The 18217-nt window shown below is 39.1% G+C and overlaps 1 protein-coding gene across 1 annotated transcript in view; it reads right to left on the bottom strand.

Moving 5' to 3' along the window:
- Nucleotides 1–18217, bottom strand: part of rims2b (regulating synaptic membrane exocytosis 2b) — a 79115-nt gene that overhangs the window by 59110 nt on the left and 1788 nt on the right. Inside the window, exons 3-4 of the mRNA XM_046834500.1 lie at nucleotides 11091–11301; nucleotides 4305–4468 (exon numbers count right to left, since the gene is read on the bottom strand). Of these exons, the coding sequence (XP_046690456.1) occupies nucleotides 4305–4468; nucleotides 11091–11301 (375 nt within the window). The remainder of the gene's footprint in view (nucleotides 1–4304; nucleotides 4469–11090; nucleotides 11302–18217) is intronic.

Genomic DNA, 18217 nt, shown 5'->3' with positions numbered 1-18217 from the left:
TGTTTTAGGACGAGATCCAATCAGAACGAAGCGCCTCCACGGCAGGCAGGTCAGATGCGCACATCTGCACTGAGAAAGAGATCAGACGTGTGGATCAGTTTGACATTCGGTGTAAAGGAAAACGAGATCATCTGTAAACCGTACGGAGTGAAAACACATAACGAACTTGAAGCGCCGTTTACAGACGACTCATCCTGAAATTCATGAAAAGGTCAGAACCTTAAATGTTCTTTTTACTCTTTGGTTTATAAAATGTTATTTATGAGCTTACCCTGGTTAGTGTGTTTCTAAACCTGAAATATAATACAATAAGTATCGCCAAGTATCGCAGCCGGAATGACGAACACTCAGGACAAAATCACTCACTGCTCCTGACTGAATAACTCTCGTAGCTTTCTTTCCAACTTTTCTGAAGCAAGAATAAATGTGTTCTTCACTGAAATCATGTAAACTACACTGTGTTTTAAATTTGATTGCTTTTATTCAGATTCTCGCACGTGGCCGTGATTAAGTGAGAGGAGTGTGTGAGAAAAAGATACAGAAGACTTCTAATGGCAGAAAATAAGGCAAAAAGTTCAAATAAATCTTCTGCAGTCAAATGGAAAAATTGCACCATCTTTTCTCTTTGATTCAAAGTACGAAAGTGACTGTGAAGAACAACAAAGCAAGGAGGAAGCCATAGCATAATAGATCAGATTCACACGACTACCGGTCACAACGACTGAAGATGAGGAATGTTCTAACGATGGAGGAGAAGCTAAAAGGGGGACCCTTTCAAAGAAAAGCAAAATAAGTTAATAAATAAAAACGTATCCAGTTTCATCTCCAGATTTGGATCCAGCTTCAGCTCCAGCTCCAGTTCTATCTCCATTTTGAAGTCAAGTCAAGAGTCAAGTCAAGAGGCTTTTGATTTGACATGACTTGACTTGACTTGACTTCATCTCCAGATCGAGATCCAGCTTCAGTTTCAGCTCCAGTTTTATCTACAGTTTCAAGTCAAGTCAAGAGTCAATTCAGGGGGCTTTTGACTTGACTTGACTTGACTTGACTTGACTTCATCTTCAGCTCCAGTTCTATCTCCAGCACCAGCTCCAGCTCCAGTTCTATATCCAGCTCCAGTTCCACCTTCAGCTAAAGCTGCAGTTCCAGCTCCAGTTCCATCTCCAGCTCGTTTTAGTTCCAGTTTTAGATCTTGTTCAGGTTGAAGGCTCCATCATGTGGCTTGCATTGTATTTATTATTGTAAAAATGTTTGTGCTCAAAACTTCAATAAGAATGTAAAATATATCTGTTTCAGCACAGACACCTGAATAAACATCTTTCTCATCATCACTTACATCTTTATCACCATTAACTTCACCTTTATCATATTAATCATCATCATCACCATCATCATCATCTCAGTGTCTTAAACTGACCGTTGACTGAGACACAAAGTGTCCCCTGATCATGTGTGATTTTTACTCCAACAGTGTGTGCAGATCAACGTTTCCTCAGATCCCCATCACAACTTTACTTCCTGCCTGCAACTCATTAACTGTAACCATCATCATCACCATCGTTTTATTCTTCATCTTTCTCCTCCTTATCACTTTAACCATCATTTTTATCATAAACATCACCACCAGAACCTTCATCATCATCAGCAGCAGCAGCATCATCATCCTCCTGCTCATCGTCAACAACATCTTGACTGTAGCCATCATTTTCAGCATTTCCATCATCACCAGGAACCTTCATCTTCACAATCATCACAATTATCTTCAATGTAATCATCATCATCAGCAGCATCTTATTATTCTTCATCCTTCTCCTCCTCCTCATCATCATCATCACCAACAGCATCTCCACTGTAATCTTCATCGTTTTCATCATCTTCACTATATTCATCATCATCATCATCACCATCTGATCGTTCCTGGTCAGTGTTAAAGTGTATTCTTGTGTCTGTATCTCATCCTATTGATAAATGTGTATAGTGATGATGGGAAGGAAGTGAAGTTTGGGGAGGAAGTGGAAGTAGAAGAGGAGAAACGTGTTCCTGCTGAGACGTCTGATGGTCTGATCTGGTACAGCTAACTGGCTTTGAGACCTGATGATTTCTGCTAGCTGGATTTTCACGCCGATTAGTGCGTTATTGAATTTGTGTTTCGCTTCAGAAGCAGTACAAAGCTACAACTTCTGATCAAAATGATTTTAGGCACCGTTACGCACCGCTGAGTCGTGACCTCGCATCCATGAGCTTCTGCCTCCTGCCATTTCAGACCCCACAATTACAATGAAACAACTGTTCAGTTCTGGTTTTATTGTTATTTTTCGGTGCGTTATTCTCCATCGACGTACCGAAAACGCCGCCATACACCGTGAAGGAGACACGCATTCCAAAGGAACTCGCAGCTGTTGTTTATGATACATTGTGCGATCATGACGTGTCGAAAATTTACTGGCCGAATCCCAAATCACGGTCAGAATAATCATCTACTGCTTCTGTGGAGCACCAGGTCCATCACGGCTGCTGCTGCTGAGGGATTTTATCTCCAGCACATTTACATCTCCATAACTATAAAACAGCTGCAGTTCCTCCAGCAGTTCAGTCACACAACTCACACAGCCTGATGGCCCGCGCACATGTGTGTGTGTGTGTGTGTGTGAATGTCACTCACCCGCTGTTCGCTCCGAGCTCGGCCTGAGAGACATTTCTAGGCGTGGACGCGTTAAAACGGGACAAAACGGAGCTGCAAAAGTGTCGCAACGTCTCAAATTGCATTTTCATTTCATCTTCTTCCTCCTCCTGATCCTGCTCCCGTTCTCTCCTCTCTAATGTTCCTTTTCCTCAGGAGGAAAAACCCACCCACAACATGTCCATCACACACACACACACACACACACACACACACACACACACACACACACACACACACGCACACACACTGCCTCCTCAGGCTGCATTTAAGCACCGCTGCTGCTGCTGCTGCTGAGCGTATCAGATGTATCGCTGAGAGTCCAAACACACACACACACACACACACACACACACACACTCACACTCACACTCACACTCACACACTCTCTTTCAGATACACTCAGTACAAGAACGTTTGTCACACACTCTGGCTGCGTTCCAGTCTGCACTTCTGTTCCAAATACAAAGCTTTCACTCAGCGCCAGGAATCCAGAACATCATCCCACACAGTATTTATTCATCATCACCACAACCTTCATCATCAACATAAACATCATCATCATTACTGCAACCATATTCATCTTCATCACCATCATCTTCATCATCATCACCACTCTAACATATTCATCTTCATCACCATCGTCTTCATAATCATCACCAATGTAACCATATTTATCATCACCATCATCTTCATCATCATCACCACTGTAACCATATTCATCTTCATCACCATCATCTTCATCATCATCACCACTGTAACCATATTTATCTTCATCACCATCATCTTAATCTTCATCATCATCACTGTAACCATATTCATCTTCATCATCATCATCATCACTGTATCCATATTCATCTTCATCATCTTCATCATAATCATCAACACTGTAACCATATTCATCTTCATCACCATCATCTCAATCTTCATCATCATCATCATCACTGTATCCATATATTCATCTTCATCATCATCATCATCATCATCACTGTATCCATATATTCATCTTCATCATCATCATCATCATCATCACTGTATCCATATATTCATCTTCATCATCATCATCATTATCATCATCATCACTGTATCTATATTCATCTTCTTCATCATCATCATCATCATCACTGTAACCATATTCGTCTTCATCATCATCATCACTGTAACCATCTTCATCATCATCATCATCACCATCATCATCACTGTAATCATATTTATCTTCATCATCATCATCACCATCACTGTAACCATATTCATCTTCATCACCATCATCTTCATCATAATCATTATCACTGTAACCATATTCATCTTAATCACCCTCGTCTTCATCATCACTGTAACCATCTTTATCATCATCATCATCATCATCATCATCATCACTGTAACCATAATCATATTCATCATCTTCATCATCATCATTACTGCAACCATATTCATCTTCATCATCACTGTAACCATATTCATCATCATCATCACTATTATCATCGTCTTCATCATCATAATCTGCTGATATTAAAATCTCTTTACCATTTTTGTATTATATAATAAACATCTCCTGCTCCTGGCATCAACTGGAACCCGCTTCTGTTCCTCCACTGAAGGTAAAGAGAAGCAGATTCACACTCACCTGTTTACTGGAACTGTAGCGTTTTTCACAGCTAATCCAGACGAGTCTTGATGACCTTTGACTTCGGGTCCTAACGTTCGGCCCTCAGCACCTCCGTAGAACCAGGCTCCGGACTTGGTGAGGATTTCTTGTTGTTTTCGGCACAGGTTGCACACCCACATTACCTGCAGCACAGAGGACACGTGGTGCTTTAGAATGTTTCTGAAAGTTCCAGAAGAAAACTTGGATCTGATGGAAATCTGATTACTGATTACAGATTCACAAGCGTCTTAACATTTCAGTTCTCAGTGTAAGGAAGGGATGTGGAAACATCTGGAGCCACTGGCTTTATTCACCCATTCAATGATAAAGTTTTCTTTTCTTTACAAAAAGACGTAATGATGTGATCTGTAGCTGTATTTGAATTTACATCTAAAGTGGGCGTGGCCTGAGCAGGATTTATTTAATGTCAGCATATTGAAGCTGGTACAGGTCCTCGACCTCAGCTACATCACTCCAGTCCTCAATCAGACAGAATCAAGTAAACTGTAGTCTTTTAAAGCCTCCTTAGTATCAGCAACGAACTGAGGGTGAAGTGAACGTTGCATACATCACACAACACACAGCTTCACACAACACACAGCTTCACACACAATCACACAACACAGCTTTACACAACACACAGCTTTACACAACACACAGCTTTACACAACACACAGCTTCACACAACACACAGCTTCACACAACACACAGCTTCACACACAATCACACAACACAGCTTCACACAACACACAGCTTCACACAGCACACAGCTTTACACAACACACAGCTTCACACAACACACAGCTTTACACAACACACAGCTTCACACAACACACAGCTTTACACAACACACAGCTTTACACAACACACAGCTTTACACAACACACAGCTTCACACAACACACAGCTTCACAACACACAGCTTCACACAGCACACAGCTTTACACAACACACAGCTTCACACAACACACAGCTTTACACAACACACAGCTTCACACAACACACAGCTTTACACAGCACACAGCTTCACACAACACACAGCTTTACACAACACACAGCTTCACACAACACACAGCTTTACATAACACAGCTTTACACAACACACAGCTTTACACAACACAGCTTCACATAACACATAGCTTTACACACACAGCTTTACACAACACACAGCTTACACAACACAGCTTTACACACAACACACAGCTTTACACAACACACATAGCTTCACACAACACACAGCTTTATACAACACACAGCTTTACACAACACAGCTTTACACAACACACAGCTTCACATAACACACAGCTTTACACATACACAGCTTTACACAACACACAGCTTTACACATAACACATAGCTTTACACAACACACAGCTTTACACAACACACAGCTTTACAACACACAGCTTCACACAACACATAGCTTTACACACAACACACAGCTTCACACACAATCACACAACACATAGCTTTACACAACACACAGCTTTACACAACACACAGCTTTACACATACACAGCTTTACACACAACACACAGCTTTACACAATACATAGCTTTACACACAGCTTTACACAACACATAGCTTCACACAACACATAGTTTACACAACACAGCTTACACAACACATAGCTTTACACACACAGCTTCACACACACAGCTTCACACAACACATAGTTTACATAACACAGCTTTACACACACAGCTTCACACACACAGCTTCACACAACACAGCTTCACACAACACACAGCTTTACACAACACAGCTTTACACAACACATAGCTTCACACAACACAGCTTTACACAACACACAGTTTACACAACACATAGCTTCACACAACACAGCTTCACATAACACATAGCTTACACAACACATAGTTTACATAATATATAGCTTTACACAACACACAGCTTACACAACACACAGCTTTACACAACACACAGCTTTACACAACACACAGCTTTACAACACACAGCTTTACACAACACACAGCTTTACACAACACATAGCTTTACACAACACACAGCTTTACACAACACATAGCTTCACACAACACAGCTTTACAACACACAGCTTTACACAACACAGCTTTACATAACACACAGCTTTACATAACACAGCTTTACACACAACACACAGCTTTACACAACACACAGCTTCACACACACACACACACACAGCTTTACACACACACAGCTTTACACACAACACACAGCTTTACACAACACACATAGTTTACACAACACATAGTTTACACATAATCACATAACACATAGCTTTACACAACACACAGTTTACACATAATTACACAACACACAGCTTACATAATACATAGTTTACATAACACATAGTTTACAAATAATATATAGTTTACATAACACATAGCTTTACACAACACATAGCTTTACAAATAATATATAGCTTTACATAACACATAGCTTTACATAACACACAGCTTACACAACACAGCTTCACACAACACACAGCTTCACACACAATCACACAACACATAGCTTTACACAACACACAGCTTACACAACACATAGCTTCACACATAATCACACAACACAGCTTTACACAGCACACAGCTTTACACATAATCACACAACACACAGCTTTACACAACACACAGCTTCACAAACAACACACAGCTTCACACAACACACAGCTTCACAAACAACACACAGCTTCACAAACAACACACAGCTTCACACACAATCACACACAGCTTCACACACAATCACACAACACACAGCTTCACACACAACACACAGCTTCACACACAACACACAGCTTCACATGCAATCACACAACACACAGCTTCACACAGTACACAGCTTTAATGACTTTAATTACAGTAATGTATTAGAACATGGACTTTATATCTGATGTGTACAGATTAAGTCACAACATTTTCTTATAAGATTTCTAAAGAATAAATATATTATTTTGTCTCTTTTCTGTCTTTCTGTCTATCAGTCTCTCTTTCTGTCCTTCTCTCTGCTTTTTGTCTGTGTGCTTGCATCACTGTTTTTCTGTAAATCTCTTAGTCTGTCTCTTTCCTTCTGTCTGTCTGTCTGTCATTTTGTTTTTCTGTCTGTCTACATTACGACTCTTGAGAACGGATTATAAATTATTATTTAGAGAAATAAAGCCTGATTCAAGATTAATTGTTTAAGACCCTTCCTGGTATAAAAAAACAACAACAACAATAACAATAATAATAATAATAATAATAATAATAATAATAATAATAAAAGCTACTTCTAAATTATGAACAGATTTGAATCTGATTTAATTCTAGATCATTCATCATTAATAATATTAGATCTGGATTTGTCATTCTAGATTATTAACCGTTTTATATTCAATAAATAATGTAGATTATAAAAAAAAAATGTGCCAGATTTTGTTTTTGGGTTATAAAATTATATTAAATTTTAAAACTATTTCAGTTGTGGATTATTAACATCATAAAATGTCATTCTGGATCATATCTGGATTACTTATTATTGTTTTTATTTTATATCTGTATTATTGCCAGTTTTCCACCTGTTTCTAAATTCATTCATTTTAATTGTAATTCATACATTTAATTCTGAATTACACATTTTGAAAGTAAATCTGGATTATTAAATCTTTTAAATCTGATTCAATTCCAGATCATTAGCCTTCGGAAAAACTGAATCCTGATTATTAATTAGGAGTTGATTCTGGATTCCTATTTGAAAAACAATATTTGATTATAAATAATTTGAGAACAGATTCCAGATGACAGTTTTTGAGCCTCTGAGAAATCATTAGCGGTAGCTAGAAGAGAACAGGTGCAGTGTGTGAGGCAGTAAAGTGGCTCTGATGAAGCTGTAGCAGTGAAGATAATGGAACAGACACAGTGGAACTGTAGCTCCAGATAAAACACGCTGGTTTCATACCCATGGTGGTGGTGCGAGTCGATGTGCAGCTCAGGGAAGCGTTTGAGCTCATGATTAGGAAGTAAAATCCGATTTCCGAGCAGGATCCTGAGGTCCAGAGGCTGAGCGCTACGGTGTGTGTGTGTGTGTGTGTGTGTCAGCGTCCAGGTCTTGTCCACACCAGGTTCCAGCAGCGAGGAGCTCAGGTACGGAGAGCAAGGTGATGCTGACGTCCTGCTGCTCGATGTGACTTACAGTAAAGTGTGCAGCGTCGAGCGACTCGTCATCCCTACATTATTCATCGATGGAGACGGTGTCAAGCAGCTAAAGTCTGACTCCTGCTCATCACCATGGCTCATGGAGAAATGTAATGAGGTAGGAATGTTCGTTATCCATTGCCATAAAGGTTTGGACTTCAAATCGCAAATTATTTTTAGACTGAAACTAAAAAAAACACTAGTGTGGATATGGGGAGGAATTCTAATGAGTTTTGTTGCTCATCCCTGGTTAAAAAAATGTGTGTGTGTTTGAATCTGTATGTTTAAGTTTGTATGAGTGAAAAGGTCTGTATATATACACTGTATAAGCGTGTGTGTGTGTGTGTGTGTGTGTGTGTGTGTGTGTGTGTGTGTGTGTGTGTGTAAGGACCAGGTTGTAGACGTCACTGAGTCTGGACTGTAAAAGAATCTGGTCATCCAGCACTTTACTGCAACCTGATCAGGTTCCTTCACCTTCAAACCGAACTCGACACACACCGCTCCGACTCAGAGCTCCAGCTGGAGGCTGAACATCTGTGATTTTATATCAGAATTCAGGACTGTGTGTGTTTGTGTGTGCGTGTGTGTGAGTGACTTCCTGATCCCTATACAAACCCCGCCCCCTACCATAAGCACATTAGTTCCACCCCATACTTACCCCACCCCTAGCATTAACACCTGCCCTTTACTAGCCCCGCCCCTCACACTAACTACGCCCCTATTTTAACCCCGTCTTAACATTAACTCCACCCGTACACTAACCCTGGCCCTAACATTTACTCCACACCTATACTAACCCCGCCCCTAACATTAACTCCACACCTTCACTAACCCCGCCCTAACATTAGCACCACCCTTATACTAACCCCGCCCTAACATTAACTTCAAACCTATACTAACCCCGCCCTAACATTAACTCCACACCTATTCTAACCTCGCCCTAACATTAACTCCACACCTTTACTAACCCCGCCCTAACATTAGCACCACCCTTATACTGACACCACCCCTAACATTAACTCCACCCCTATACTAACCACACCCTTGACATTAGCCCTATCCTTATACCAACACCGCCCCCTCATATTATCTCCACTTCCTTATACTAACTCAACTCCTATACTAATGCCGCCTCTCACGTTAACTCCACCCCTATACTAACCATTCCCCTTAAATAAACTCCACACCATTCTAACCCCGCCCCTTATATTAATCCCACCCCTATACTAACCTCCTCATATTAACCTCACCACTTTATATAAACCCTCATCACATTACCCCACCCCTATACTAACCCCACCCCCTTAGATTAACCCTCATCACATTAACCCCACCCCTATACTAACCCCACCCCCTTATACTATCCCTCATCACATTAGCTCCACCCTTGCATGTGTGTGTGTTAATTGTCTTGTTCTAACCTCATAGAAAGTGTGTCAGTGGATCAGTGGAGCCTGTGGCATCTGTGTATATTTGTGTGTGTGTGTGTCTGTGTGTGTGTGTGTGTGTGTGTGTGTGTGTGTGTGTGTGTGTGTGTGTGTGTGTGAATGATCTTACGGTGTATTTTGCACACACTGGAATATTCAGGAGGCTGAATAAGTGATTAGTAACTGATTAACACCTGACTAACAGGAAAGTGTGCATGTCACAATGTTCACATCACTGCGAGCATGTCAGTGGGCGTGGGTTCAGGAAGTCACGTTACTGCGAGCGTGTCAGTGGGCGTGGATTCAACGTTTAATCCCGGCTGTGTGATGTACGATACACATCCCTGTGTGAGGCGGAATGGTATCAGTGTCGGGGGTGTCGCTGTAATGTGGTGATCTTTACCATGTTTTACAGGAACTTCATGATGTATGAGACACAATATTGATATATATCAATCTATCAACTTACACTATCTATCTATCTATCTATCTATCTATCTATCTATCTATCTATCTATCTATGCACTGTTTTCTTTCAATTTGCTTAGTGTTCCGATTTAATGTCATTTTATTGTATTCTATTTTGTATTATTAATTTATTTTTTTGTTTTGTTCTCTCTTCTTTTCTGCTGATGCTTTTAAAATTGAGAGAGAGAGATAGATAGAGAGAGAGAGAGAGAGAGAGAGAGAGAGAGAGAGAGAGAGAGAGAGAGAAATGCTGCCTCCTAGTGGAACACATATGACACTGCTCTGCTCTGAGCGGTTCCTCCTCTACTTGATGTCAGCTCGGTTCCTCCTCCTACAGGAGGCAGGATGAAGCTTCTCATTTCCTCATCAGCCATAAAAACACATCAAATGCCACAGAAATGAAAAATGGAAAAAGAGCCACAGCAAGAACTATCGAAAGCTTTTCAATGAGAGGCTCCAGCAAATATATCGTCACTTCTCCTCTCTCACCTCCTGTCCCACAAAACACATTCAAAATAAATCGTTCACACTTCCACAGTGGGTGGAGCTTATCACAGATACGAGAAGCAGTTAGAGACTCAGGACAAAACCCAAACCCAGTACACATCACCAGCTCCAACTACACATCACCAGCTCCAACCACACACACACACACACACACACACACACACACACACTCTGAGATGGTGGTGATGTTGTTACCTTGTTGGAGCGCAGAGACACTCGGCCGCCGCAACGAGCACAGAACTTGGTTTGGCAATAAGAACACACGCGGCCGCAGCCGTCTGCAAATTTGGTTTTGTGGCAAATCCCACAGGTGGGAGAGTCGCTCTTCTGAATCTGATTCTTCTGAGCCTCATCACCGAGCTTATTCACCTGGTCCTTATACATCTCAAACTGCTGATGCAGCCTCCTGCCGCAGGCAGAGAGAGAGAGAGAGAGAGAGAGCGAGAGAGAGAGAGAGAGAGAGAGAGAGAAGAGAGTCAAACACCTCAATCAGAATCAGTCACAATCTAATCAGAATCCAATCTGCATCAAATCAGAATCGTTACAATTCGGATTACGGAATTTCAGAATCAAAGTAGGAACTAGAATCATAAATCACTAGAACCATAAACACCATATTTTATAATCCAAATAAAATGTATATATTCAGAATTTAAAGTCAGAACTGATTTCAGAATAAAATCCAAAAAAAATAGAATCACAATTTAAGGTTTTTTTGAAAGCAGAATCAAACATTTGCATTAAAATGAAAATCGGGATTATATTCGAAATCTGATCAAATTAAGGATATAAAGGATTTGAAAGAGATGGGAAAACTGAATTCTGTTTACACTTTATTTCAGTCTGAATTCAGATCTAAATAAAAAATGCTCATGTGAACCGGAATTACGGTAAAAGGTAAAAGATGAACCGAAGTTTGAACCTAAATTATAATCAGATTTATATTCAGGAGTCTGAGCCTGACCTGGAAAAAATCTTACAGACGCAGAATAAAATTAAAGATCGGAATCAATCTACATTTTAAAGAGATTTTGAAACTGAATCAGAATGAAAGCAACAAAATCCGAATCAGAGTGTGAACACTGAGACATTTAATTCACATCACAGTTAAATTCAGAATCATCAGATGTTTATTTGAATTAGATCAGATTCTCAATTTCAACTTTGATTCTATCAAAACTGATTCTAATCTAATTAAAATTTCTAATCCAAATCAAATTTTAGTTTTAAAACTGATTTATGTTAGATTCAGTATAAGATTCAGAATTAGATTAGAATCAGTTTTGATAGATTAGAATCAAAGTTGAATCTGATCTAATTCTAATCTAAATAAAATTCTGAACTAATTCTGAATCTGATCTAATTTATTCCTGAATCTAGTTCGGTTTAAAGGAAATCGAATTTAGAATCTAATTCATTCTGATTCCAATCTGATTCTGATTCTAATTTAATTCTGATTCTAATCTAATTCTGATTCTAATCTGATCTTGATTCTAATTTAATGCTGAATCTAATCAAATTCTGATTCCAATCTAATTCTGATTCCATTTTATTTCTGAATCTAATCAAATTCTTATTCTAATCTGATTCTAATTTAATTCTAAATCTAATCTAATGCTGATTCTAATTGAAATCGGTATCTAATGTATTTCTATTCTAATTGTAATTACAAAGCTGTATGTTTTGATCCTGACAGATGCTAATTTTAATGTTGCTTTACAATCAACAACATCTGCTTCTATATTTTATTTATTTATTTTATTCTCCCTAAATCCGTTCGTGTGCATGCTGCAGCTGCATCGTCATTTTTGTCATGAACAAACCACACACACACACACACACACACACACACACACACACACACACACACACAGTTTTTGAGAACTAGGAATTCTGGGAGGTTGAGTTTTGTGAGTACTTACTGAGAAAGCTGAGACACTGAGCCTGAGTTGAGAGATTCCCTATAACCATGTTATACAGAGGTTCAGCAACAACAACACAAACATAAACACAAACACAAACATGGAATGATGTAGCAAATAAAAATGCAGCAAATTATATTCCAAATAATAATAATAATAATAATAATAATAATAATAATAATAATAAAAATAATAATAATAAACACAAAATTATTGAAAAAAAAAAATGATGTAATGAGAACAAAAAGAAAAACAAAACAAAACTGAAATTGTTTGTGATTAAAGTGTTTCTTGCTGAACGTCTTCATTCACCGTTATAATAAACTCCACTCTAATGAGTAATGAGAAGATGTTCCTCTAGATATTGTAATAGATAATGTGAGCTATTGCTATTTTGAGGAGATTTTGTGGAGATTTTGTGAGATATTAAGAAGATTTTGTGAAGATTTTGTGAGATATTGAGATTTTGTGGAGATTTTGTGAGATATTGAGGAGATTTTATGGAGATTATGTGAGATATTGAGGAGATTTTATGGAGATTTTGTGAGATATTGAGATTTTGAGGTGATTTTGTGGAGATTTTGTGAAATATTGAGGAGATTTTGTGAGATATTAAGGAGATTTTGTGGAGATTTTGTGAGATATTGAGATTTTGAGGTGATTTTGTGAAGATTTTGTGAGATATTAAGAAGATTTTGTGAAGATTTTGTGAGATATTGAGGAGATTTTGTGAGATATTGAGATTTTGAGGTGATTTTGTGGAGATTTTGTGAGATATTGAGGAGATTTTGTGTTATTGAGATTTCGAGGAGATTTTGTGAGATATTGAGAAGATTTTGTGGAGATTTGTGAGATATTGAGGAGATTTTGTGGAGATTTTGTGAGATATTGAGATTTTGAGGTGATTTTGTGGAGATTTTGTGAGATATTGAGGAGATTTTGTGAAGATTTTGTGAGATATTAAGAAGATTTTGTTAAGATTTTGTGAGATATTGAGGAGATTTTATGGAGATTTTGTGAGATATTGAGATTTTGAGGTGATTTTGTGGAGATTTTGTGAGATATTAAGAAGATTTTGTGAGATATTGAGGAGATTTTGTGAGATTTTGTGAGATATTGAGATTTTGAGGTGATTTTGTGGAGATTTTGTGAGATATTGAGGAGATTTTGAGATATTGTGGAGATTTTGTGAGATATTGAGATTTTGAGGTGATTTTGTGAAGATTTTGTGAGATATTAAGAAGATTTTGTGAAGATTTTGTGAGATATTGAGGAGATTTTGTGAGATATTGAGATTTTGAGGTGATTTTGTGGAGATTTTGTGAGATATTGAGGAGATTTTGTGTTATTGAGATTTTGAGGAGATTTTGTGAGATATTGAGAAGATTTTGTGGGGATTTATCTCAGATGTTTTCAGTATGGTTGAGGAGATCAAATATTTCCATCCCTCTGTCCTTCTCCCAACATCTCTCTCCTTTTCTTTTATCTCTTCATCTCTCTCTCCTTTTCTTTTCCTTTCTCTTTCACATTTTATTCCTTATTATCTTTTCCAAGCTCTCTGACTCTCTCTCTCTTTAGCTCTCTTCTTCTCACTTTCCCTCTCCTTCACTTTCTCTTTCTCTCCCTCTCTTCCTCACTGTTTTTCTTCTTGAACTTCTGCATCTCTCTCTCTCTCTCTCTCTCTCTCTCTCTCTCTCTCCTTGTCTATCCTCTCTCTCCATCTCTCCCTTCTCCTTTTCTATCCCTCTCCTCTCTATCTCTCTCTCCTTCTCTTTGTCTATCCCTCTCCTCTCCATCTCTCCCTTCTCCTTGTCTATCCCTCTCCTCTCCATCTCTCTCTCTTTCTCCTTGTCTATCCCCTTCATCTCTCTCTCCCCATTCTCCTTTACCCTGTTTATAACTCTATCTTTGTCTCTGTCTTTCTTTCTTTTCTTTCACTCTCTTTTCTCATTCTTTTCCCCACTCTCTCTCTCTCTCTCTCTCTCTCTCTCTCTCTCTCTCTCTCTCTCTCTCTCTCCTCTCCTTCTTGAAACACATTTCAACCTAAACAGCCCTTAGATGTACAGATCTCTCTCAACTCAAGTGTTTTCTCAGATACACATCTCCTCCTGCTCCTCTTCCTTCTCCATCTCTTTCGCCTCCTCCTCCTTTTCCTCCTGCCTCTTCTCCTCTTCTTCCTTCTCCTCCTCTTTTTTCTGCCCCTCCTCCTCCTTTACCTCCTGTTCTATGCCTGAGCTTTCAGCTTCATCACATCTTCTGCTCTGTGGCTGCATCTTAGCGCTCAGCTAATTCCATCATGCTAATAGGATCTAAGAGGAATAATTAGGCCTAAAAATGGCGTCCACGCAGCAGTTTGTTCACATGATCTCGATCTCACTTTCATCACCCAAATCATCACCTCCTGATGATGCACTCATTTCCCACAATGCTGTGCGACACTGAGATCAGCGGGTAATTCAGTCAGTGTTAACATTAGCAGTCGCAGGAACACTGTGAAACGTCTCACTCACACTGGAGACTCCTTCCTTATACAGAGCCATGTGTCCCTGTGTTAGAGCGGTTACTATAGAAACCTCATGACCAATCAGGATCCAGGATTCAGCAGTAGCAACGTGTGAAAGTGATTTACACATAAACTGCTAAATAATACAGAGATCCAATACTGTCCATCTGTTTAACATACACCACTCTCTATCTCTCTATCTCTCTATCTCTCTATTACTCTATCTCTTCATCACTCTCCTTCACCCTTTCCACTGTCCATCTGTTTAACATACACCGCTCTTTATCTCTCTATCACTCTCTATCTCTCTGTCACTCTCTATCTCTCTATCTCTTCATCTCTCTCCTTCACCCTTTCCACTGTCCATCTGTTTAACATACACCGCTCTCTATCTCTCTATCACTCTCTATCTCTCTATCACTCTCTCTCTATCTCTATCTCTCTATCAATCTATCTCTATCACTCTCTCTCTCTCTCTCTATCACTCTCTATCACTCTATCTCTTCATCACCTCCTTCACCCTTTCCACTGTCCATCTGTTTAACATACACGCTCTCTATCTCTATCACTCCCTCTCTCTCTATCTCTCTATCACTCTCTATCTCTCATCAATCTATCTCTATCTCTCTATCACTCTCTATCTCTATCACTCTCTATCTCTCTATCACTCTCTATCACTCTATCTCTTCATCACTCTCCTTCACCCTTTCCACTGTCCATCTGTTTTACATACATCGCCTCTATCTCTTTATCACTCTCTCTTTCTATAACTCTATCACTCTCTATCTCTCTTTACTCTCTATCTTTCTATCGCTCTATCACTCTCTATCACTCTATCACCCTCTATCTCTCTTTACTATCTATCTCTCTATCTCTATCACCCTCTATCACTCTATCACTCTTTCACTCTCTATCTCGCATTCACTCTGTATCTCTCTATCTTTCTATCACTCTTTCACTCTCTATCCCTTTATTTCTCTCCTTCACCCTTTCCACTCTCTATCTGTTTTACATACACCACTCTCTATCTCTCTATCTTTCTATCATTCTATCACTCTCTATCTCTTTTACTCTCTATCACTCTCTATCTCTGTATCACTCTATCACTCTCTATCTCTTTATTTCTCTCCTTCACCCTTTCCACTGTCCATCTGTTTAACATACACCGCTCTCTATCTCTATCACTCTCTATCTCTCTATCTCTTTATCTCTTTATCACCCACTCTCTCACTCTATCACTCTATCTCTATATCACTCTCTCTCTCTATCTCTTACTCTATCTCTATATCACTCTCTATCACTCTCTATCTCTTTATCACTCTCCTTCACCTTTTCTACTGTCCATTCGTTTAATATACACCACTCTCTATCACTCTCTATCTCTTTATCACCCTCTCTCTCTTTCTATTACCCTCTTTCTCTATCTCTCTTTCACTCTCAATCTCTCTCCTTCAGCCTTTCTACTGTCCATCTCGTTTTTTATACACCACTCTCTTTCTCTCCATTACTCCATCTCTATATATCTCTATCTCTATCACTTTCTATCTCTTTATCACCCTCTCTCTATCACTTTATCACTCTATCTATCTATCTATCTATCTATCTATCTATCTATCTATCTATCTATCTATCTATCTATCTATCTATCTATCTATCTATCATCTAAATCCTCTAACTGATATTTAGACTGAATGGAGGATTAGTCAGGATTAGTTAATACACAAATTCCAGGATTAACTCATGCTTTCTGATTTTGTTTGAAACAATTAGTAATAAATTGAGTTTAATAAAAACACCCAGTGAGCATGTAGACTTTTAATCCGGTATAATCCAGAATTAATTCAGTTCCTGTAGCTCGTGTTCTCATTGGAATATAATGCGGATTGTGAGAAGAACTGAGATGCTGTTTTCCTTCCTCAGAAGCTCAGTGTGTTCCCTGCATCTGTGAACCTGTTGAACCTCCTGTTTCTGTGCCAACCAGCCCTGTGAAGAGTGTGTGTGTGTGTGTGTGTGTGTGTGTGTGTGTGTGTGTATGTGTGTGTGTGTGGTGCATTCTGTACGTAAGGCTCGAATGCGTCCAGGAGCTTCTGCTGGTTTACATCTTTGTTTATATCAACAGCATACTATAAAGGAGTTTATAGTGGCGAAAGTTTGTGCACCCCGGTCCACCACACCTATTTGCTGAACATCTCAGTCCTTCTTGTCATGAGCTTCACTCATCTGCAAGGCTTTCCTTTAGATTTTAGGGCATGGCTGTAGGGATTAGAGATCATCTAGATGTAGGAGCATTAGTGAGATTAGACTCTGATGTCAGGGTGTTCAAGAAAGCTTCAGTTCCAGTTCATCTCAGAGGTGTTTAGTGAGTCGAGGATGTCAGTATTCTGTGCAGCCCCCCTCGAGTTCTACCACTTCAACCTTTATGTCTTTAAAGGGATCAGGTTTGTGTACAGAACCAATGTCATGCTGGAGCACAGTTTGAAAGCCTTTTTTTCAGTGAAATTCTAGACTGTTCTACACAACTGTGTTCTGAGGAAGCACAACAAATAGGTGTGAAGATCAGAAGTGTACATACTTTTTCAACTAAAGATTCAACCTTTTATTAGATAAGCTTGTGACTTATGTAGCTGAATGATCAGTAATCTCCACAGCCATGCTTAAAAATGTAGTAGAAAGGTTTTGAAGAAGAGTGCAGAAGAAGAGTGGAGAAGAAGAGTCTAGAAGAAGAGCTCCTACGGGAAAGAGATTGGTAATGTAAGGTCATATTTTGCTTCTTTTTATGTTAGGGAGCCGGGGTCTAAGTGCAGGTTCGGCCATGATACAGCGCCCCTGAAGCACAACTTAAAAGAGAGAGTGTTTTTTCATGTGGTCAGATATGAATATCACAGGACAGATAAATG

This window comes from Silurus meridionalis, chromosome 22 (assembly GCF_014805685.1).
Source record: "Silurus meridionalis isolate SWU-2019-XX chromosome 22, ASM1480568v1, whole genome shotgun sequence".
Classification (NCBI taxonomy): domain Eukaryota; kingdom Metazoa; phylum Chordata; class Actinopteri; order Siluriformes; family Siluridae; genus Silurus; species Silurus meridionalis.
The sequence above is the reverse complement of the archived record's forward strand: the minus strand, read 5'-3'. Positions and strand labels throughout refer to the sequence as shown.